Source organism: Rhamphochromis longiceps, linkage group LG16 (genome assembly GCF_057381845.1).
Source record: "Rhamphochromis longiceps isolate RC_006_pf linkage group LG16, R_longiceps_female_GT1.1, whole genome shotgun sequence".
In the NCBI taxonomy this organism is placed as follows: domain Eukaryota; kingdom Metazoa; phylum Chordata; class Actinopteri; order Cichliformes; family Cichlidae; genus Rhamphochromis; species Rhamphochromis longiceps.
In genome coordinates this window covers 26,102,995-26,127,812 of record NC_140572.1, presented here as the reverse complement: position 1 = coordinate 26,127,812, position 24,818 = coordinate 26,102,995, and the positions used below count along the sequence as shown (strand labels likewise).

General features: G+C 39.2%; 1 protein-coding gene across 1 annotated transcript; it reads left to right on the top strand.

The window, feature by feature from the left end:
* The first annotated feature begins 36 nt into the window (after positions 1-36).
* On the top strand, positions 37-22,098 carry LOC146651257 (sacsin-like). The gene is made up of 8 exons (XM_085383835.1): positions 37-289; positions 849-894; positions 1,524-1,611; positions 7,684-7,795; positions 8,018-8,164; positions 8,254-9,685; positions 9,865-9,953; positions 10,065-22,098. The coding sequence occupies exons 2-8, from the start codon at positions 866-868 to the stop codon at positions 21,029-21,031; spliced, it is 12,864 nt and encodes a 4,287-aa protein (XP_085239961.1). The 5' UTR covers positions 37-289; positions 849-865; the 3' UTR covers positions 21,032-22,098.
* Positions 22,099-24,818: the final 2,720 nt, after the last annotated feature.

Here is a 24,818-nt window from a genome sequence, read left to right as displayed (position 1 = left end):
CAGCATCATCTAGCGAGCGGCGGGACAACTGTCCTCACTGGGAAGCTCTGAATGAGTTTCACGAGATGCTCTGAAAGTTTCGTTTCACTCAGAACATTTGAAGAATGTGGCTGTTTTTGTTTATTTCGGTTTCGTTTCTAACAGAATAAGGGCGAAAATGAGACAAAACCTGAGCAGAAGTCCACGTGCCACGCTGTGATTGGCCATCAGCAGCCTTTATATAAATCAGACTGATGTAGGATCATTACTTTAACTGGACCAGATGGGACCACTCACTTTCATAAGCGAGGTACTATGATTTTAATCTTTTAATATCATTGGTATTGCAGTTACCTACTTAGTATAATGTACTCCTTAAAGGATGTACAGATATGTACAAAGTGTGGCTCTTTAATAGTTTAATAGTTTAATTATTTATAGCACATTTAATTACAACAGAAGCGTTGACCAAAGTGCTGTACAAGAATGCAACATACATAATAAAACAACTTAGAGTATTCATAGTTTAGTTTGCATAGTATTGCATTGTATCTAAAAACAGTGCAGCGTGTAGGTAGCTGATATTTGATTTTTTAAATTCCAGCTGATTAACAGGAAGTTGGCTGCTATTCAGCGATCGTGTATATTTCCTTCCTCTTAGAGGCCACCCAAACACATGAGATATCAATAAAAAGCCCAGAATGTCCTCTATTTAGTACATCAGGACTTAGTGGGATATCTCAAATAAGTCAAAAGATATAGACCAAAAAACAAATGTCTATTACAGAGGACATAAACGAATAGGCTGGTTCTCAAGAGGATATGTTATATGACTTTGTTCTGCTCACAATACCCTTAATTTCTTACAGGAACCAACCCTGGAACAATGAGTCTGAAAGCAAAAAAGAAAGCTCGGTGAGTTACTTTGATTTTACTTTAATGTTATGTATACAGTTCTTCCTACTGTATATAAAACAATAGGAAATACTGTTATGCACTTCCTACAGAACAGTATTTCTGTAGGAAGTACTGTACGCAAAAAATGTGTGGCTCTATAGTACTGTAGGAAGTGCTGATACATATTAATATGATTTTTGGCGCCAATGTTATTTTCTCATTTTACTTGTAGGTCAAATTATTTATTGAATTGAATTACTGCTCAGTCTGTAATTATTTGAATCACTATATGAAATGTTTTTAATAATCTTTGAGTGCACATCTTCATTCATCTCCATTTGTAACCAGTTCCCTACAATTACATACTAAATGCAAAGTTCGTATTCAACGTTTTATCATCCAAATTACATCAAGTACCTGCCCCTTTTCAATTTATCGTCCCATAAAGTATCTTCTGATTTCATCACAAGCTGTTATCTGATTTAAAGTTGAGAACTTTATGGCTAAGAATACAAGTAAAATACACAAGCTTGTTTAATATTAGCTCTTTCCTATAATCAGTGTATCAGGAGGACTCACTTTGTTTTAAATTAAATTCAAACTCGGTGCTTTTTAATTTCTCTGCTGATACTGTTGCTTTTTTATAGGACTTCTTTCGGGGCCACAGCACCGCCCTTCATTGACTACTTGAAAGATATTCTACGTCGATATCCAGATGGCGGACAAATTTTGAAGGTTGGTGTAATGTTTTGCCAAAAGTCCATTTCATCAGTTACTTCTTAAAGTACTTCATAGGGTTGCAAAAGGATTTTCAGTCCTTTAGAAATCCGGTTTCAAAACTGTCCCTTGGCTCTGATCAGTAAATGCTTTCCTAATGATTGAATTGTCTCAGTTACTCATTTTGACATTTTGTACCTTGCTGATAAAAAAACATGAAGTCCATTTTGTAAATAACTTTTAAATAAATCATTATGTGATCATTTAAACTGTCACAAAGGAGGGTTATCTAGTCTGTGCTAACGGGCTAACTCCTTGTTATTAAAAAACACTATTTTCACAGTAAGATACACCATTGTGCACCCGGTTTCCAAAAAATAACAAGATAATGACAGCAAAAAAACACTAAGATTGTGGCCTCATAACAGACGTCAATGACTAATGTCACTGTGGTTCTGTCCAACTTTCATAGTGTGAAGAACTCATAAACTAATTTTGACCAAATTTCACACAAATGGATACGTTTTAGGAAATGATGATATTTTATATCCAAAGGGTCAAATTTCTGGTTTACAGTAACATAATATTAAAAAAAAAACCACTTTTCTGGCTATTGTTCAATACTGCAACACTAATCCTGGATGTGTACCTTGTGAGTATTGTCCGACTATTTGAACCTTTTTGCTGCTTGGATACAGTTTCTTTTTAGTAACAAATATATTTAAAACTCTTTTGGCTATCATAGCTATAAACTTGTGTGTGGAATCAGCTTTACAGGTCAAACGTGAGCACATGTAACATGTTTTTTGAGCTTCAAGATCTGTACCGCAAACAACATTCTCTATCCTAGATGCTTGACTTGGATAGGGATCAAATTAGTGGATTATTGGAAACATGGATGTAAACTGCAAACTGACTGCAAGCATTATTATAATTCTGTTTTTTCTGAGGTTTTGCACCACTTGCACCACATAAGCACCATGTGCATTAGGGTTCTTCTACATACTCAGTTGCCTTTTTTGTGTGCTTTAATGTTGGAAGAAAATGTGAAAATATAATACAGTACAATTCAACACTAATAGTATACAGTTGTGTTCAGAAGTTTACATACACAGGGGCATGAATGTCAGGATAAATTTTTCTTTGAAAACTAAGAATTGTATGCCCAAGTTTGGATTTATTTTGGATTTCCCCTAATCCACCAAGGGTCAAAGATATATATTAAGTTAGCCTTCTTTATCCATCTCAAAACCGGTTTTGATGTGCGTTTAGGATCATTGTCATGTTAGAACACTCAATGGTGTTTAAATTTTAACTGTCTGACTGTTGATTGGATGTAAAGTTGAAGAAGTCAATTTTCAATATTCCATCCCCTTCGTGTAATGTACCAGTACCATAGCAAAACAGCCCCAAAGCATGAAGCTATTGACATCATGCTTGACAATAGGGCTGAACGATTATGGAAAATAATCTAATTGCGATTTTTTGCCCCAATATTGCGATTGCGATGCGATATGCGATTATTTTTTAAGGTCTTTGTCTTCTGTATTATTAAACAAAGACAAGCAATACATCATATAGTATGGCCAATACTATATTACATTAATTTTAAACTGTTCTTTCCTGGAAGACAGACCTCTGTTATGATGACATGAGGTGATGCATGAATTGATGACTGACATTTTTATTTAACTTCTTCAATCACAACAGTATATTTGAACATACACAATAGTTTATTTTTAGCTTACAAACATCTGAGCATAAAGTGCTGACAAGGAACCCTGGTGTAAACATTAAAATGAAAGTCAGTACAATGTGCAGATTGCAGAAATATACATAAAAAAAATCAGTGGCTTTACCACACTCAGTTTTTCGACATCTGTGAACTACTAGACAGTCATTCAATTAAAAAATAATATTAAATAAATAAAACTAATAAATAAAAAATACACACATCTTACTGATCTCTGCAGTCAGTAACATTACACATAAAGTGCAAACATAATAGCAATTGTATAAACACACACACAAACACGCCTTTAAAGTTTAAAGGCGTGAAATTGGACGGTCTAGCCTTCTGATTAGCGTCACCGCTGTCTCGGTGGAGTTTAATAAACTCGGCCGTCTGCTTCTTGCTATCTAAAATATAACCAGACACTGGTGTAAATTCTCGACTGTCTCATACTTCTGTTTAATAAGTTTTCTGTTTGACGTTTAGTCAGCTGTGTGAAAACTAGTGATGTGCGGATCGATCCTGAAATATCGATTCCTCCGATACCAATCATTTATGTTCTAGAATCGATTCTCACATTAAAATATCGATATTTTAGTAATTTAGAGTAAATTTGTAGTTTATCATTAACAGGAACGCAGTGGAAAGAAACTATAACATTCGGATTGTCTACATTCAAAGGAACTACTTCCTCTTCCGCCTTTCATAGTCATGTGCGAAATACGGCTGTATAAATGTCTCGCAGCCCCTTGGCGTGCGCACTCACAACAATGGCTGAGCGTAATTGAAGTCATGTGCGGACGTATTTTACCTCCACACACAGCTGAGACGTGGTTTGCAATACATGTGGCAAAAAAAGTGCTCCTAGAGTGAGGTGTTGTGGCCATACTAGGGAGACATTCAAAAGGGCGTTTGGGGGGGGGAAATACATTTTACAGGGTTTATTTATCGGATAAAATACGTTAAATGTCACCGTTATTATTGGCCGGCCCGGAAACAGCAGGGGTGTCCAAATTCAGAGGCTGCTTCCACCTGAGGACCCGGCCTTCGCGGTCTAAAGAAAGCCGGGTAGTACGTCACAGGCTCCCTCGGTGGAGTGAAACTGCCGTCTGCTCCTTGCTCTCTAAAATATAACCGGGCACTGACGTAAACTCTCGACCGTCTCACACTTCTGTTTAACCATTTTCTGTTTGACGTTTATTCAGCTGTGTGAAAACCCCGGAGGAACCCTTCCGAAGGATTAATAAAGTCAAATTTAATTTAATCAAATCTAATAACTTTAATCTCAGCCAAACCGATTTACTCACGAACAAATAAAACACTGAAAAAGCCAAACAATAACATTTTTAAGTTATCAAAGTGACTTATATATCATGTTTAACCCGAGTAGCGAAAGACCACGGGGGTTTGAAGACGATGTGTCGGTCGGCTCAGATATTTGAAGTTTACACAGCTACATTCTCACCTGAAAATATGTTAAAAGTTTTTTTGCGACCCAAAAAGAGAAATAAGAGCAATATTAAAACTAAGTTGCTGCTGCCATTGTTGGAAACTGGAATTGGCTGGGCCACGCTATGAATTCTGCAATATGATTTTTCAATTTTGTTGTCTTAGAAAATCGGGCGAAATTCGGGAGAATGGTGGCTCCGGGAGATTTTCGGGAGGGCACTGAAATTCGGTATTCTCTCGGAAAAATCGGGAGGGTTGGCATGTATGGTTGTGGCAACATCACTAACCTTGTCAAACACCTCAGAGTAAATCATATCACAGAATATGACGAGCGTATGTTGAGGTGAACTGAAGAGGAGGAGAGAGACAGGTGCTGCTAGGGCGAGACAGACGTCTCTCACGGAGTCCTTTAGTGCTGCAGGCAGGCAAGCTGTTCAAATAGCACAACTTCATTTTTTTTATTTCTATATGATGAACCCTGCATTATTAAGTGATAAGAACAAATAATCTGTTGTCCTGGAATCATTATGATGCTATAATTTGAGATACAATAAATAAAATAAGTTTTTGTACAAAGTATCGGTATCGGATCAGTATCGCCGATACCACCCTGAATATTACTTGGTATCGGATCGGAAAGAAAATCAGTGGTATCGCACATCACTAGTGAAAACCAAGGAGGAACCCACCCGGGGGATTAATAAAGTTTTATTTTATCTAATCTAATAACTTTAATCTCAGCCAAACCGATTTACTCACGAACAAACAAAACACTGAAAAAAGCCCAACAATAACATTTTTAGGTTGTCTAAGTGACTTATATATTACGTTTAACCCGAGCAGCGAAACTCCGCGGTGATCTGAAAATGATGTGCCGGGAGTTGTGCCGTTCTCGGCCGCATCAGTAACCCTCGAGCTCCCGGCTAGCTGTCGAGCTGGTGGGTAGCAGACGCCTCTGAAAACGTCGAAGCACTTTTGCAAATATGGGATATCTTGATAAACCGAGCAGATATTTGATGTTTACACAACTACTTTCTCGCCTGAAAATATGTTAAAAGTTTATTTTGTGACCCAGAAAGATTAGTATGAGTAATTTTAAAACTTAGTAGCGGCCGCCATTGCTGGAAACTGGAGTTTGGCTGGGCCGCGCTATGAATTCTGGGATATGGTAGTAATTTGGACAGCCTTCGGCGCGTCGCTGTGACGTAATCGGTCTACAAATGCGGCCTCAGGAGGATGCAGCCCATGAATTGTATAATATAATCGCAGTATAATCGCAGCCTTTGCGGTTAGAAAATTGCACTTGATCATGTCGCGATATTATCGCAAATGCGATATATCGTTCAGCCCTACTTGACAAACTGGCACACTGTTCTTAGGTTTGAAAGACTCAGCTTCACTGCTTTTCATTGTGGCCAAATACCAGAATCTTTGTTTTCGTCTGACTATAAAACTTTTCTCCTGAATGTATTTGGCTTGTCCTTGTGGGAAGCTGCAAATTTTAGTTGAGCAGAAGGTGCCAATTTTGGAGCAGGTGCTTTTTTTCTTTGTTAGCACCGTCTAAGTCCAGGGCGAGGCAGAAATGGGTCTTTGGGTCTTCTCACAGACCAAGGTCTGTAAGAAATAAATGTAAATCCTGTAAACTTTCAGTTATAGCCAGTCATGATTTAATAATGATGATAAGAATTTAATAGGCCTTGGCATTGTAAAAGACACTGTAGAACCTTCAGTAGCACTTAAAAGATTTAAGTTACTGTATGTATATAATATATATATTATATGTTATATTTTGGCCTTCTGTGGATTAGAGAAAATCTAAAATAAATTCAACCTTGTGCATCCAATTCTTGTTTTTTAAATAATTCAAAATATATGATGTTACAGTAGGAAACCTAAATGGCTAATTAAAGCAGGGCTAGATCCCATTTAAACGAGTCACGTTCAGGGTTTAGTATGCTGGTTCACAGGAGAGATGGGACGCTTCTTGGAACAAAACCATTGTTCACATCACCTCTCCTGCTAAAGTAAGGAAAAATTGCTTGTAGGGGTGCGGCTATCAATTATTTTAGGGATCAAGTAATCTATCGATTATTCAATTGATTATTTGAGTAATTGATAAGAAATACTTTTGTCTTATTAATGAGCAATAATAAATAATCAAAAGAGAAAGAACCAGCAGTGCATTGGTTTCAATTTTACATACTGCAATGTTTTAAAGTTTAACTGCATACAAGATCTGTAAAAAATAAATAAATAAAATAAAATCTATATTGAAATTTTAGCTTTTAAAGAAAACAGTTTCTTAAATGCAAAAGATATATAAAAATCTCAAATCTCAATCACAAAGTAAACTAAGGAATAAAAATGTACCTTTTCTCTGTCTTGTTGGAAGATTTTCTGACATTATTAAAGGGTAAGTTTAAAAACCCTCAGGTCAGGTACACCCCATCTCCCCCTTTAGCCTCACCCCTGTTTGCTGAAGGTATCGCGTTTATGAAATTAAATCATGATTTTACCAGTCTGGTGTCAGACTAAACTCCCAGGAGCTTTTTTCCAGTAAAGGTTTTAATGGTAATTACATGAACAGCCCTGCTGTTTTGGACGCTCATCCTGACCTCACCGTTCTTGGTAATGACTCTGACTCTTTGCTCTGTGTAAACAGACTCTGGCTCCACATTAAACTGTGCCAACATCAACATCACTGCTGCTATTGTGTTATCAGTGTTTTTGAAAAGCTAGCATTTACGTTGTTTTGGCAAATGAGCGCGCTACAGAGCCTTGCGTTAAACACAGCATAGAAGAATTTGTGTCGAATGTTTTTTAGAATTAAATTACTTGATGAATTTTTGCAGCCCTACTAGCTTCCATTGGCTGTCTAATGTTAATAGTTGGTTTTGTTGGTCAATCAGGAACTGATTCAAAATGCAGATGATGCTCAAGCCACAAAAGTGGTTTTCATCCATGATGAGCGAAGCTATGGGACTGAAAGCCTTTGGACTGAAGAACTGGGAAAATTTCAAGGTATTGATTGATTAACAATAAATAAAAAACCTTTTCTCTAAAACATATGTTTCTAACGTTTCTTTTACTTTTACATGAAAAAATGTTAAAAAGAACAAAAATAGACAATAAGGAAAATAGATTGTTGGGGGGGGGGGGGGGGGATAACTCTTTTTTTCAGTCTTTCTTTTTCTTTTTTTATGTATTATCACCAATCCATGAGAATGTTTTATTTTTACGAAGGTCCTGCTCTCTATGCCTACAACAATGCCGCATTCACTGAGGACGACTGGGGAGGAATTCAGATGGCTGGAAGGAGTGTCAAGCGTGACGACCCGAACAAAGTCGGGAGGTTTGGAATCGGCTTCAACTCTGTTTACCACATAACAGGTGAAACTATGTATAGTTATCACACTTGATAAGAGTAATGTTTTTTTAAATAAACAATTGACAGTAGCATATCTTTACTTTGTTCATAGATGTTCCAAGTATATTCAGTTCAGGCCACCTTGGCATGATGGATCCCCAAGAAAAAGTATTTGGAGAGAGAAATGGAGGGTTTTGGTGGTCTTTGGATGATGCTGAAGACCAAGAAGTTCTGCTGAATATGCGTGATCAGTTTCAACCATTTAGAGATATAGTCTCACTTGTATGTGAACATGGATGGTCAAAAGTTGTCATGGAGGATCAGCACTTCAATGGGACAATTTTTAGATTTCCTTTACGCAATGAAGCATCAGAGATTTCTGATAATCTGTATGACTCAGATAAAGTGGTTGAGCTTTTTGATAGCTTCATTGCAGATGCAGATTTGAGCCTCCTCTTCTTGAAAAATGTCACCTCTGTGTCCTTGTTACATATTAGTGAAGATGGAGCTGTTAACACCAGACTTGAAGTGAAATCCTCAGTCCCCACAGATGGTGTTTTGGAGCCAGAAGAGGAGTCAGTCACTGAGGGTCTAACAAGGTTCAAAGTTATAACTGTGAGTTCAAAAGACCAAAAAGAGACAAAGTGGCTTCTGACAACATGTACCATGAAAGAGGGCGTTGCAGAAGATCTTGATTTGCTTACAAAGAAGTTGAGCTTTTTACCTCAAGTTGACCTGGCATTCCCCTGTGGTGAGAAGAGAGACTGTAGCCAGAGCAGACTGAGCTGCTTTCTCCCCCTTCCAAACAATGAATCCAATAAGACAGGACTCCCAGTTTATGTCAATGCATGCTTTGGCCTCACAGACAATAGAAGACACATCAAATGGCAAGAGGAAGACCAGAGACATGATGAACATGCTTTGTGGAATGAAATGCTGATGAAGAAGGTGTTTCCACAAGCATACATCAAGATCATTCAAGATGCCATTAAACTTGCCCAAAAATCTATCCTCCCTGTTTCCTCTGTGTACAATCTGTGGCCAGATCTCACTCAGATACAACACAAAGAAAAATGGCATGCTCTCACTCTGGATGTTTTTCATCACTTATTCAGACAGAACGTGGCCATCCTCTCTCTTGCTAAAGATGAAAGACAGTTTATCTCTCCATCAGAAGCTGTTTTCCCCTGCAATGGCCCAACAAGCACCAACATATTGTCTGCCATTAAAAGGGCTTTAGTGTCATGTGGAGAAAATCTTGTCACTTTACCAGCTAGTGTTGCAAGGGCTATAAATGAGGCCTACCCAAACCCTACTACCCTAAAACATGTGACTCCAGCATTCCTCAGGGCCATTCTCCACAGGACCGGTGTGGATAACATCACTAAAGATGACAAACTCAGTCTTTTGGAGTACATTTTAGGGGATGAACAATATAAAGAACTTGAGGGTCTTCACCTCCTTCCACTCAGTGATGGCTCTTTCAGATATTTCACATACGAAGAGGAAGACACTGCTTTGATTGACAGCCATGAATGTCCAAGGTAGGGTTTCCATACATCTATCAATATTTAAAATAATGTTATATTCATTATGACTAAAGTTGCCATTTTTATGTGTTATTCACATATTGATTGTAACTGAATATTTGGAAGGTTCAGGAATATTTCTATACTGAATGAACTCCTAACAGTTTGACAGAATCCATTGCACTTTTTTATAGAGTCTTGCTGCCATTCTGTAAACCCTTCTTCATCCCACATGATCTGACTCCAGCCTGCAGTGCACATCTGAAAGAACTGGCCAGAAGAAGTAAGTGAAAGTAATTTTAAACAATACAGAGTCATTTGTACACAGCTACACATTTTAGCACACACATTTATTCTTAACTTTAAAAAAAAATCTTTTTAATCTGCTCTTCAGATTTCTTCAAGATCACCAACATTGATGCATCCCATTTGGCTGAATATGCAAGACGATATTTGCCACCAGACTGGAAACAGACAGGGAAGAACCTTGTTGCATGGGACAACAACAACAGTCAGCATCCACCTTTGGACTGGTTTCAAGAATTCTGGAGGTTTCTCAACAATCATTTTGATGAGTTAAGTCCTTTCACTGACATACCTCTAATACCAGTTAGTCCTCTGTCTGGCAGTCAGACTGTATCAGTAGCAAAACTACAGCAGAACACAACTCTGATCTTTCAGAAAAGTAAACAGCTGAGTTTGCCAGACCGAATAGCTCAGCTGGTGAACAAAGTTGGTGGCACAGTGGTGAGAGGAAATGAGTGGCTCAAGCATGTAGACCTTGACTCGTATGTGCTGTGCCCATCTCCAAGGAGTGTTTTGAAGGTCCTGATGAATTTAGATTTCCAGCATCTTGTCACAGAACTCAAATCTGCCTCTTACACAGCACGAGAAGAACTGAAAGATTATCTCTCTTATCTGGATTCTCTCTCAAATACAGAGAAAGATTTTCTCTTGAGGTTGCCTTTGTTTCAAACCATGAAAGGATTCAGTGTTGCAGCTCAATCAAAACAAGCTGTGCTTCTGATCTCAGGCCTAACAGTACCAACAGAGCTCCCTATGCCTGATTCCATAATCCAGTGTTCTACTGAGACTGACCGCAGACTGTTACAGCTGCTCAAAGTTCATCTCTTGGACACCGCCGAAGCAGCCAATGTTCTTGTTGACAGCATAAGGAAAGGCGCTTGCAGCAGTGACAACACTAACAAAACAATGACTTGGATTTTACAGCATGGTAAGGTGCTTTTCTCACAAAACGAATCCCTGAAATGCAGCTGTAAGGACTTGAGCTTCATTGAGGTGAATGGACAGCTGAAAAAGGCATCTGACTTTTTTGATCCAAGAATTCAGACTTTTAAAGTCATCTTTGAGTCAGACTTCTTTCCACCGCCTTCATACACTCATTCACTGCAGATGCTGGAAAGCTTAACAGAAATCGGATTACTGAATAAAGAGATGGATGTCTCACCTGAACATTTGCTACATGCTGCCACGCTGACTGACAAACTGTGTGTGAACTCACAAACTGAGGCTCTGAGAAGAGCTCAGGTTCTGTTGGAAATGTTGGAAAGTAATGATCTACTGACAAAGTTTTCTCACAGACAGCTTCATTGCCTCAAAATGCTTAAATGGATCCCATGTGAACAACCTGGAAGTGAGAAACAATTCAGTGATAAATCTCAGAAGTATTGTTTGTTTTGCCCAAATGAAATAAGACATTCTGTTTATAAGGACATTGTTGGACATGTAATGCCACTAACAGGGAAGCTCAGTGACAGAGTTAGCAACAGACTTGGTCTCAAAGACCTACCACCACCTGAAAAAGTGATTGAAAATCTTTCAGTCTTGAAATCAAAAGCACTGGAAATGGCTAATCCTGACACAGATGTAGACTTCAAAAGACAGCTGCACAGCATTTACAAACACATGCAAGACAATGTCTCTGTATTTGTTACAATGATGGGCAATGAGACATGTTGGCTATGGGCCCAGAACGAGTTTGTTGCACCCCAGGATCTGGTTCTTGAATACCCAAATAATCTAGATCTGAGTTCTTACATTGGGAAGGTGCCAAGTGAATTTTTGCCATACAGAACATTGTTCCAGAGGTTTGGCCTGAGAAAAGTACTTTCCAATGAAGACATTTTGGGCATTCTGTACTCCATCCAGCAAACAATTGAAGCAAGACAACCGCCATTTGCAAGTTCCTCAGAGGTCAAAGTGTCAATAGAAATTCTCAACTGGGTCTGGAAAGAGAAGAAAACAGTTCAGGATGACATCCCAGTGCCAGTCATTGCTGAGGGAGGAAAATTTACCCTTAAACCACGATCAACAGCTCTTTTCTGTGATGTAAGCAAAAATGGACTGAAAGAACTAAACTGCAGAGAAGAGGAAATTTATGTCATACATGAGGAAATCCCAAAAGCAGCGGCTGAATGGCTGGAAATTCGTTTTCTCAGTACCCACATCCTTGATCCAGAGGAGATAGGAATAGAGCAGTGTGGACAATCTGAACCAATAACAATGAGGATAAAAAACATTCTTAAAGAGTACGATGAAGACAGTGACATCTTCAAAGAGCTCATCCAGAATGCAGAGGACGCTGGGGCAGATGTTTGCAAGTTCTTGGTGGATTTCAGAGTACACAGAGATGCCCCCGAAAGCCTGATTGACCCTGACATGGCTCTTTGTCAGGGACCTTGTCTTTGGGCTTTTAATAATGAGCAGTTCACAGCCGAGGATTGGCAAAATATTGTCAGAGTTGGCTCAGCCTCAAAGGAAAACAAAGTGGAAAAAATTGGAAAGTTTGGACTTGGATTCAACACTGTGTATCATGTGACAGATGTCCCCTCCATCCTTAGTGGCAACACTCTTCTCATACTTGATCCAAATGTTACTCATCTCACAAAGCATATCAAACATAAATCAAATCCTGGACTCAAGCTGGATCTCTCTCAACAGCAACTCTTTCATTGTTTTCCTGGTCAGTTTGGATCATATGAAAACATTTTTGACTGTAATTTCACTCGAAAAAGTCCTCCTGAACCCTATCCAGGCACTCTGATCAAATTACCTTTCCGAAGTGAAGAAGAAGTTGTCAAATCAGAAATAAGCACAAAAGTGTATCAAAAACCCCATATCCTTGATTTTCAACATCTCTTTTCTAAGAATTCACAAACCCATCTGCTCTTTTTAAAGAACATCATTACATTGTCCCTCCAAAATATCCCACACAATGGATCAACTCCACCAACAGAAAACGAAATAGAGACCATCTTCTCTGTGTCCAAAACCACTGTGAGTGCAATGGAGATTCCTGATGACACCAGTGTGTCCAAGCAACGTCATGCTGAGAAATCACTGATGAAAGTTGATGGTAAATGCAAAGGACTAATTGAATCTTGCACAGTCAGAATTATCCAAATATCCAGTCAGCAGTCTAATGAAAATGAAGTTCAGCTCTGGCTCCTGTACAACTGCTTTGGGACAGATGAGTCCTTTAAAATGGCCATTCACAAAAACAAGCAGGCCAGTTTCTCTTTGCCCATTGGAGGGATTGCTGTGCCTTTGCAAAACGATCCAGAAACTGGAAAATTCACCACATTACAAACAGAACTTGTTGGACAGGCCTTTTGCTTCCTTCCTCTTCCCATTCACACGGGTCTTCCTGTCAATGTAAATGGCACATTTGCTGTGACAAGCAACCGAAAAGGTCTGTGGGAAACTGGAGTGAAAAATGACTGGAACAAAGCTCTCCTTCAGGATCCAGTAGTGACAGCATATGTTACTGTACTCAAGGCACTAAAGAAAATGTCAGAAAATAAACAGCTGGTGAGTTACTGTTATCACACATTTTGGCCTGATAGAGAGAAAGTGAGTGAAACTTTCAAGCCTTTAGTGGATGCACTTTACTCAACCATTATTGACGACTCTGTTGGTCCAGAGCTCTTTAGTGATGGAGAACAATGGTTCTCAATGAACAATGCCATATTTCTACATGAGAGCATTGAAAATGATGAAAAGATTGGTGACCTTGCAGTGCAAGTTTGTCAGAAATATGCAAAAGGACCCAATCATGTTGTTCCTCTTCCACTTTGGCTGAGAAATAGCTTCAAACAGGCTGGCCTAGAAAAGGTTTTACAAAACAGGACCTGGAACTGGGAGAAGTTCTACAGAGAAGCAGTGTTCAGTAACCTAACTACAATGGACTCGAAGAGTAGAGATACCCTTGTGCTGCATGCTATTGACCTTCATATCAAAGAAATTGACAATCTGCTGCTCTGCTATCCATGCATACCCACAAAGGGTGGACAGCTCCAACATGTCAGGAAACTTGTGAATCCTACAGGGAAAGTGGCCTGTCTTTTTGAACCAAAAGAGGGACGCTTGCTTGATGGATCCGAAAATGACTTCAGATCTCCAAAAAGGATTCAGCGTTTGTTGGAACTTGGTATGGCAAATGACCATCTCCCATTGGAAGACATCACAGAGAAAGCAGGCACAATTAATAAAACCTGGAGCATTGACAAAAAGAAAGCATTTGTCCACTTGAAGTGCCTTTTTGAACTGATGAAGAATCACATTTATGATGAAGGCTCTCACCACTGGAAAACACTGAGGACAACTGCATTTCTTCCAGCATATTCACCTGGTGATGCAAAAATGGAAGGAAATGTAACACTTAAAAAGCCCACTGATGTTTTTAGTGACAAATGCTCCCTTCTCGTTAACATGACACAACCAGTGCTGAATAATAGTAATTTGAAAATACACCACAGTGATCCAGTCCTAAAGATCTTGGGCGTGAACAGCACTCCGAAGCCAGAGGTGGTGCTCCAGCAGCTGCATGAAGGAAGCAAACAAGCACACTCCATTGACAGATCCATGCTTTACAAAATAGCATTTGAGTGCTATACGTGTCTGGATCAGTGGATCTGTGACTCTGGAAATGCCTCTTACATTTCACAACAAGCAAATTCATTTCCATTCATCCTCATTGGTGATACATTTGTGAATGTTGATCGTGTAGCTGAGAACGGGCAATTTGAAGCAAAGCCCTATCTCCATGTACTTCCAGCTGCCTTCACAAGCTTCAGGAACCTCTGGAAATGTATAGGTGTTGAAAAACAATTCACGACCACTCAGTTTCTAACTGTGTTGCAGGAATTAAAAGTTCAACATGGAAACCAGCCCCTAACAGAGAGTGATCTCTTAGTTTGCCTCACAATTTTAATCAAAGGGATATTTGAGGCCAAAGTCAAAATCACAGATGACTGTTTGATACCCAATGAGCATGGAGTTTTGCAGTTTGCTAGTGAGCTATTTTACAATGACAGCCCATGGATGCCACTCACTTCAGGTGTCACATTATGTCACGAGAATATCCCACGAGCTATGGCTCGCCACCTTGGAATCAAAACAACAAGGCATCATTCTCTGGAAAACCACATAGTTGATGACATGTCACCATTTGCTTTTGACTTTGAACAGCAGGAACAGCTGACTGTTCGTATTAAAAACATAATTTCAGCCTATCCATCAAAGAAGGATATCCTTAAAGAGCTCATCCAAAATGCTGATGATGCAGAAGCAACAGAAATTCACTTCATCTGGGACAAAAGACAACATGGAAAAGAAAAAACATTTGGGAAGAAATGGAACAATCTCCAGGGTCCAGCACTTTGTGTGTTCAACAACAAAGTGTTTTCTGATGCTGACATTAAGGGAATTCAACAGCTGGGAGAGGGAGGAAAGCACAGAACCCCAGGGAAGATAGGCAAGTACGGAGTTGGATTCAACTCTGTTTACCATCTGACTGACTGCCCTTCGATCCTTACAGGAGATGAAGTACTTTGCATTTCTGACCCCAATCAAAAATACATTGAAAATCATTCAAATAACCAGCGAAATGGCATTGGCTATAAACTCGCTGACACTTTCAAAGAAATGTACGTAGATGTCTACAAATCCTTTCTTCCAGACAAATTTTCTCTTAAAGACGGCACCATGTTCAGATTACCTCTGAGAATGGGTACAAATGCAAATGCCTCCAAAATATCACAGCAAGGAGTCACTGACCGTGACATGAAAGAACTGTGCTCTGCCCTGTCTGAAGATCCTGTAGGACTAATTCTCTTTCTGAAAAACATCTGCAAAATCAAAGTCCATGAAATCAGTGACTATTCAGGAGGACTTAAAACCATCTTTGAGGTTGAAAAAAATCTGCCACAGAAAAGTCGGGACGAGAAAGATGCTTTTGTGAAACATCTACAAAATGCACTGCAATCAGACAAAACAGCAACACCGCACAAGACTTTCTATGAAACTGTGATTTCCACCTCAGATAAAAGACAAAGTAAGTGGATTGTTGCAGAACAATTTGGCTCCTTCAAAGACAGCTACGATTTAAAACTATCAGAAAAACTTCCCCAAGCATCATTAGCTGCACGTGTGAACACAAAGGGATCCAGCATCATGGATTTTAAAGGAGAAGCCTTTTGTTCACTTCCTTTGCCAGGGAAAACTGGACTGCCAGTACATGTCAATGGAAACTTTGAGGTTGATTCTGCCAGGAGAAGCCTTTGGAAAGAAGATGGGAAGAGTAAGAAATCAAACTGGAATGAGATTTTGAAACAGAACGTCATTGCTCCGCTTTATGCAGATCTCCTGCATTACATCAGGCGCAGCATTGCAGTCAAGAAAGTTTCCCTTACATTTATTGGCTCATGTTTCAGTACAGAATACTTGTGTTTTTGGCCAACTGTGTCCAAGGATGTTTGCCCAGACTGGCATGAAATGATACATGGAGTATACAGATCACTGAAAGAAAAAGGCCTTGATGTAATCCCTGTGATGAAGAGCTCAACACGGAAAATTGCAGATACAAAAATTAAAGAATACTCATTTGACTGGTGTAATGTCAGTGAAACAGACTCACTTGAGGACCCTTATCTGACAAACCTGACAAACTACAAGCTGATGGCCATCTTGGAAGATCTTGGAATGAAGCTGGTTCCTTATTCCACAAACATGGAGAAGATTTGGAAAAGTTTCACAGATGCTGGTGTTGAAGTGAAAGCGGTCAGTCCCTCCACTGTGCAGACTTTTCTACGAGCAAAGCCTCTCAATGATCCAACCCAAACAGATGAGGATTTACCTTTACCCATAAGTGCCACTTTGATCAAAGATGAAACAAGATGTTCAGAGCTCTTGAGTTTTTGTTTAAAAAATTTCTCCTCAGAAAAGGTCACCCAAGACAATTCAAATTTACTTGATGGGCTTCCACTTCTTCTCACAAGAGATAAAGTATTGACAGTTTTCAACTCCCAGTCACCCAAGTGGATATCAAGATATGCAAATCTCTTCTTTGGCTGTGAGGAAACATTTGCAGACTATCAGACAAACAAAGACCACATTAAACTTCTTCAAAGTTTAAAACTCATCCAAAAAATGACATTACCCTGCTCGGAAAAATATCTGAAACCATTAATTCAGCATCTTCTTAAGAACTGCTATGTTGATCCACTCTGTGGTCTTCATGTCCCAAATGAGAAAATGTTGGAGTGGCTGAAATCACTTTGGATGTTCATAACAAGTGAAATTAAACTACCAACATCTAGCGATGACAAGTCAAGTCTGACACTAAGTGATGTGATGAAACTCTTCAGCGACTGCTACATTTTACCTGTTGTGTGTCCAAGGTTGAACAACAAGCTCTTCCTGCAAACAATGAAACACATGTCAAGTGTTGTGTTTGCCTCACAGAAACACAAAGACATATCAGGCATCCTCTTCAAACTTGGTTTTATGAGTTTTGATCATGTTTTCTTCTCTAAAATGGACCGAGAGGTACGTTCATGTCTACAGCATGAGCTTCTCGATGTAGATGATCAAAGCTCAGTGTTGGATCAAGTGTACAACATTAATCGCTCAGAGTTTTCCCACCTTTCAAATAATGATATGAAGGAGTTTCAGATGTTCCTGCAATCAGGATTATCCAAGTCCAAAGACAATCAAGAGTATGTGAGGAAACTTAAATCCTTACCAATATTTGAAACAACACAAGGTGAACGAGTGAGGGTTGATGGAACTAAACAGGTTTATGTTCTCAACAGCGTTTATTCAGTGAAATTTCCAGATTTGTTCAACCTGCCCAACACCGGCAGCATTTTTCTCAAGTTCAACTCTGAGAACCACACACTGTCAGAAACAGTCAACATTCAGGTCCTGGATGATTTGCAGTATTTCATGAAGTTTATACTGCCTGCTGTACACCAACTCACAGAGACACAGATTCTTCACAGCCTCAAGCTCTTGCTCTCACTACATTACTCTTCAGAGGACAAGAAAACTATCATCTCCTCACTGAAGACAGTGAAACTGATTCGTAGTTCCCAAGGTAGACTAGAGCCTGCATCATACTACTTTGATGAGAGTGTGGAGCTGTACAAACGAATGTTGCCCCACGAGAAATTTGTTCCTAAGAGATTTTGGACTGAACTGTGTGAAGGAGATGACTACACAACAGAAAAAGCAAAACAGCTGGTCAGAAAACTTGGAATGAAGCATGTTGTGTCAGCGGACGAGATAATACATTTTGCATACCAGCTGGAATCAGAAGCAAAAGTTAACAGAAGACTCAAAGACATGAAACTGAAATCATCATTACTTTTCAGGGAAGCCTTAAATAAAGCATGTGATCCCAAAGACAACAAGGAAAGGTTGCTGGAAAGCATTGCTGACATCAAATTCATTTTTCCAGTTATGATTCGAAAAGAACTGTCCAACTACCACCAACCATTTGCTCCTGAAGGAACTACTGTTAAAATTAGAGGCTCGTTGATTGAAAAAAATCCAGAGCATCAAGATTTGATTTGGACCTCAATGCCAATTATTCACTTACCATTTTATACAGCACAGAAACTTATGCAGATGATGAAAAATGCAGGAGCTCATGAAGAACCACCTCCAAACTGTGTAACCAGTAACATAAGAAACATCTGTCAGTCACCATGTGAAACTGACCAGCTGATCAAAACACGAGCTAAAGTGTTCAGAAGTTCGTACGCTTACCTGCAAGCAAAAAGATTTGAAGGAAACCAGCTGGCTGGTCTTCCTGTTGTGTTGGTTGAAAAAGACACAAAACTTATAAGGCCTGATGACGTGTGTCTGTCGCTCTCCTATGATCTGGACTTCAGACCATATCTGTACAAGATTACTCCAGAAGATGCAATGTATGCACCGTTCTTTCAGAAAATTGGTGTGAAGAACGAAGCTACTGCAGAGCAATATTGTAATGTTTTGGCAGCAGTTTACGCTGATTCCTGTGATAAACAGAAACTACATTTGAACCAGCTGATAACTGTGAAACGAGCTGTTGAGCAGTTGTTTAAGTTAATCAATGCTCAGGGAAACCAGACGCTTCTTGAAAATGTTGAGACTCTGTATCTTCCTGCAGTAGATGGTAAATTATACCCATCATCCACACTCTGCTACAACGACACAGTGTTTGAGACCAAAAGGTTGGAAGAAGCGCTGGAGAACAAGTTCCTGCTGCTTCAGAAACTCAGTGAATGTCATTTGGGCAACGACAAATACAAGCATCATCAGCTGTTGCAACTGCTGCCTCAGAAATTTCAGCCAAAGATGCTGTCTGAGTTCACAGAGGAAAGAGTTGTGGAATCAGAGATGCAGCTTTGTGAACTTGAGACTGGCTGTAAATTTAGTGGATGGTTTGATAAACATCTCTCCTCAGGAGCCTTTAAATATGGATTAATTTGTCTTATTAGAGAGAATTCTCAAGGCAAAATAACACAAGAGGATGCCACTAAAATGTGTGAGAAGACTTTTGGCAGTATACAAATTATCTGCTGCAAAACATTGAAAACAACACTCTGGCTCAATAAACAGCCACTTCCCAAAACAGATGAAGAAACAGATGTATCTGTGGAACGAGGGCAACAAGGGTGTACCTTTTACTTAAAGCACAATGATGACATGGCTCTCAAGGTAATAAATGAAGTCATCATGACACTGACAAAAGAGATTAATGTTCTTTTAGGGAACAGAATTGCATCGGTTCACCTTCCAGTGCTGGGACAACTCCTCATGTGTGACGATCTGCAAGATGTTCGGAAAACTCTGGCTAAAAATCAGATCCGTGACAGTGCTGAAACTGAAAGTTCCTCTTTTAGTCCAGCAGCCCCTGGGACAGAGGTTCCAGAAGAATGGCATGATTGCTTGGACATGAATGTCCTCAACAACTTTGAGGAGGGGGAATATGTTGGTTACAGCATTGATGACAAGTACATTTATGCAGTTATTGTTGAAGAACTGCCTGGTCACAATGGACGATATTCATGGAGATACAAAATAGATATTGGAGAAGATGAGCCCATTGAAGTCAGCTGTGTTGATCTGTTTCAGTTGAAACGAGAAAAGAAGGTAAAAACAGAAAGGAGGAAATGCATGGAGCCAGGACCACAGAAGAAGACGCTAAAACCAGAAGAAAACACTTGCATGGAGCTGGAACCACTGACAGGAGCTGTGCCACATTCTTCTGAATCATCAACAAATTCTTTACCAGCCTCTGTTGAGGAAGCTAAAAGGGAAATTGATAAATGTTTGGCAGAGATCTGGAGGCTTCCTGAGGAGGAGAGGCACAAAGCCATCAAGAGACTGTACCTCAGGTGGCACCCTGACAAAAATACGGATTGCCAGTCTCTCGCCAATGAGGCATTCAAATATTTACAGAATCAAATTGATGAGCTTAGCAAAGGCACAGTCAAAGCTGCAGGCTCGACCTTTTCAAGCCGAAACACAAATTTCAGAGGCTTCTATGAAGAGTGGAATCAGAAGGCCAGGTATCACAGAAATAGTCGAGAGAGGTTCTCTAGAGGTTATAGAGGTTTCCATTCCTACAACTTCTGGACCCACAATGAAAATGTCCCAAGGCCAGACAGAGAAGAGGCCAGGCGCTGGTGTAGACAGGCTCGCTGCGATCTCAATGCAGCTCACAAAGACACTGGTGGAGGGAGCACAGAGTGGTGTCTGTTTAAGGTCCATCAAGCAGTAGAAAAGTCTCTCATAGCAGCATGCTATAAAAGAAATGGACAACGCCCCAACAGCAGCTCAATTTCAGCCACTGCTGCACAAGTTTCCCGCTACAGCCTCCAACTGAGAGATCTGCCTGAGATTGTGAAAAACCTGCAGACACTCGGAGTGGATCCCAAAAAGACTCAATATCCCAACTGCCATCCATATCCTCACATACCGAACGGACGATTCAGATCAGAGAATGAAATGCTGGCACTGAACAAGGCATCAGAGCTCCTTAATAAAATAGAAGCATATGTGAATTAAGGATTTAAGACAAGGTATTGGTCAGTGTAACTGTTTTTCTAAATGTTAAAAGGATGATTCCCACAGTGGAAAACTGAAATATTATTTAGCATCACAACCAAAAAGGAATTTAAGTTGAATTTTTTTTTTTTTTTTTTTTGAGTAATGATCACTGAATGATGTTAGTATGAAGTATAAACAACAAAGGTTTTTGTGCACTTTCATGAATATTCACCTAGGAAACATGTAATGACTGTATGACTTTGTTTTGCTTTGCTTTCGTTTTGAAGCTGCTCATTTGTGATATTGATATATTATGTGTTTTGTTTTATTTTGAAAATGCGTATATCAAGTATTTTTTGTATGCAACTTAGTTGGGATTTTTGACTACTCTTTGGAGTAGGTCATTGGACTGCTTCATTGTTGTTTGGTAAATACCTGCTGGGAAGCAATATACTTACTGTAATATAACATTTATGAAAAGGCAAATGTGAAGACTACTTACTGATTGAAGCTGCAACTACTGTAGAAGTTCTGTCTAATGTATTTAGAGATTTTCTTACTTATTTTTCTTACATTTTAAACACTTATTACTATTGACATCCATAACTTTTGGTGACAGAAGACACTCAGCATGTAATTTTGTTATGTTAAGTGCAAATGCAAATGAAATTGGCAGAAATCTGTCCCAACCTATTATTATCATTTAATAAAAGTTTTCTTATGAAAGAAAAGAAATGGCAATGCCTGTCATATTTCTAAAAAGGGGTCAAGGGTTAGCTAATATTACTATAATTAAGTATAATTATATAATAAGTTTAAGATTATTACTTCATTTCATTCCTTGTTCATTTACTGTATATTCAGGAGTTCTTAAAGGAATAAAGATTACCTACTTTACACTAACTGTGTCTGTTTAATGTGATTTCACTTTTTCACTGTATCATTTAATTTTAATGTGTCAGTGGCCAGTGTGACATAAAAACTGTACCCGGTAATACCAGTAAAATCTGACAGGAAAAAATCTCTGAAGTTTGCTGACTTTGACTCTCTCCCTAAACTTCGACCACCATCTATGGCAATGTAGAATTAAGGCTACGTCCAAACGTACACGGGTTTTTTTGAAAACGGAGATTTTCCGTTTTCGTTTTAAAAAATAATCCCGTCCACACGTAAAGGCAGAAATGAAGGAAAACGCTGCTAGGAACATGCCAAAGCAGCGCACACCTTTGATGCTGCGTTTTCTCCGTTTTTCTCATCCACACGTAAACGCAAAAACGGAGTTTTCAAAAATATCCATCCTGGCCAGAGTCTTTAAAAATCTCCGTTTTCAGTGACCGAAAACGCTGTTTACGTGTGGACGAAAGGTGCAAACGCATAGAAAAATCTGTGTTTTCAAAAATACCCGGGTACGTGTGGACGTAGCCTAAGATTGCTCAAATTCAGGATTACTTGAGCTCTGCAATTCATGAGCTGCGGCTGAGATGAACATACAAAAGACATCTATGCTAAGATGAGATCAGCCCTGCACAAGATTAGACAAACCATTGAATCAAAGTGTTTTGGGCAGTTTAAAGACAGTGATGCTCACTTAAAGATTACGTTTACATATACTGAACTCAAAGAAACGTAATTAGAGACGAGATCCGTTAGAAAGAATAAGAAATGATTGTACATGATCATTAAATGTACTTAAGTTTCTCAAAAATTGTCTGTGTGAATCTTAATCATCCATATTAGTAAATGGAGTTTGCTGAATTAGAATTCCAAGTGTACCTCCAACCACCTTCAAACCAACAAGTAGTATAATCAACCCAACTATGTAACATGTCTATATGGTCTCCACGAGAATCTTGTTTTCACAAAGGAAATTCTAATTTGGGTGTTAGCAGATAATGAACCTAAATCTAAAAAATGTCATTGGACCCCATTTGGATGTTCAGTTGTCAGTGAAGAGGAGCACGAGTTAAAGTTAAAAGCATTTTTTTTTATTCATTGTAAAGTCATGTTATGAATATAATGACACCTTAACAACATATCTGGCCAATACATGTTTCCATATATTGTTTGTAAGGAAAAAGTTCACATATATATCAGATTTGGTCCTTGTGTTTTGCCTCCTATTCTCTCTTCCTTCAACTGATAATTTACACTAAATCTCTACATACAGCAGGGTGGCGCCTGTAACTGAAGGGATGTGAAGATAATAATAATAATAATAATGGATTGGATTTATATAGCGCTTTTCAAGGCACCCAAAGCGCTTTACAATGCCACTAGTCATTCACTCTCGCATTCACACAGTGGTGGAGGTAAGCTACGGTTGTAGCCACAGCTGCCCTGGGGCAGACTGACAGAAGCGAGGCTGCCATATCGCGCCATCGGCCCCTCTGGTCAACACCAGTAGGCGGTAGGGTAAAGTGTCTTGCCCAAGGACACAACGACCATGACCGGGGATCGAACCGGCGACCTTCCGGTTACAGATACGCTTCCCAACCCCCTGAGCCACGGTCGATAGAAAAAAGAAGTAAGGATCTTTACAAAGTTAGTGCGATACAATGGGAGCTCAAGGTGTTACAAGCATATTAGACACTTGCCTTAATGACACATCTAATCCAAGCCTGGAGGGAACTGCAATAGGTACATTCTTCTATTGGTATATTTTGTGTTGAAGAGACTCAACTCATTAACGCAAAGACATGTTTTGGGTTTTGGAGCTTAGGTTCTAGTTGTGAAGGTTGAGGTGGACACATCAGAGTTGTTATAAATGTGATGAATCACGAGCTCTGCAGTTTGTTAATAGCTGATCACGAGGCAACATGAAAACCGGTTTAGCTAGAACACCATGTATTATTACTGAATACCCACCTGGCAACTTTTCTGTTGCCAGGTGGGTATTAACAGAAAGTTCAGCACCTATTTTATCTAGAAGAGAACAAAAATACATCAGAGCTTATGAGAACATCTCTCAGAAAAACTTTGTTTTATTCAAGAGTGATGCAGCTTTTAGGACGGATATACATGATATAGCTAAATCACATCTCCCCTGCTAATGGCCAATTCAGCTTTGTTACTGTATCAAATAAAGTCACCATGACATGTAAAATTAGCCAAATGGGGAACAGCCTATGAATTACTGTAAGCTGTACTTCATTTTAAACAATGTGGAGCTTCCACATTCCACGGGAAGGAAGGACACTAGAAGTGGATAAAAATAGATTTTACTTTTACCACTCCTCTTTCTTCCTGAGAAAATGTGCTATTTACCTTGTGCAACACCATATTATCGGAATGAAATAAGCAGCTCCGTTTTCCTGCAAGAAAAAAACTGCAGTCCATTTCCTGGTGAAAAGCTGCTGAAGTGGAACAATTGTCCACAAGAGCAATATGTGCCCATATTTCCAGTGTCTGTCATAGCCTTTGATAAATGAATGGATTTTCTGTCACCTACATTTGATTCAACATCTCTTGCCTGTACAAGTAGAAGATCCATGCAGTAGTACAAGGAGGATGTTGCTTTAGCGACTCATATATTCACTCATATAGTCGTCATTTGTTTTATGAAACACATGTTTACAATGAGTCTTACAAATTTTGTTGTATTATATTCAGTAATAGGGTGGGTATTGACAGAAAGTTCAGCACTTATTTTATCTAGAAGAAAGCATAAATACAGAAGAGCTGATGAGAAAATCTCAGAGAAACATAACATAGACTTTGTTTTACTTGAGAGCGATACAGCTTTTAGGACTGACATAGATGATATAGCTAAATCACATCTCTCCAGCTTATGGACAAATCAGCTTTG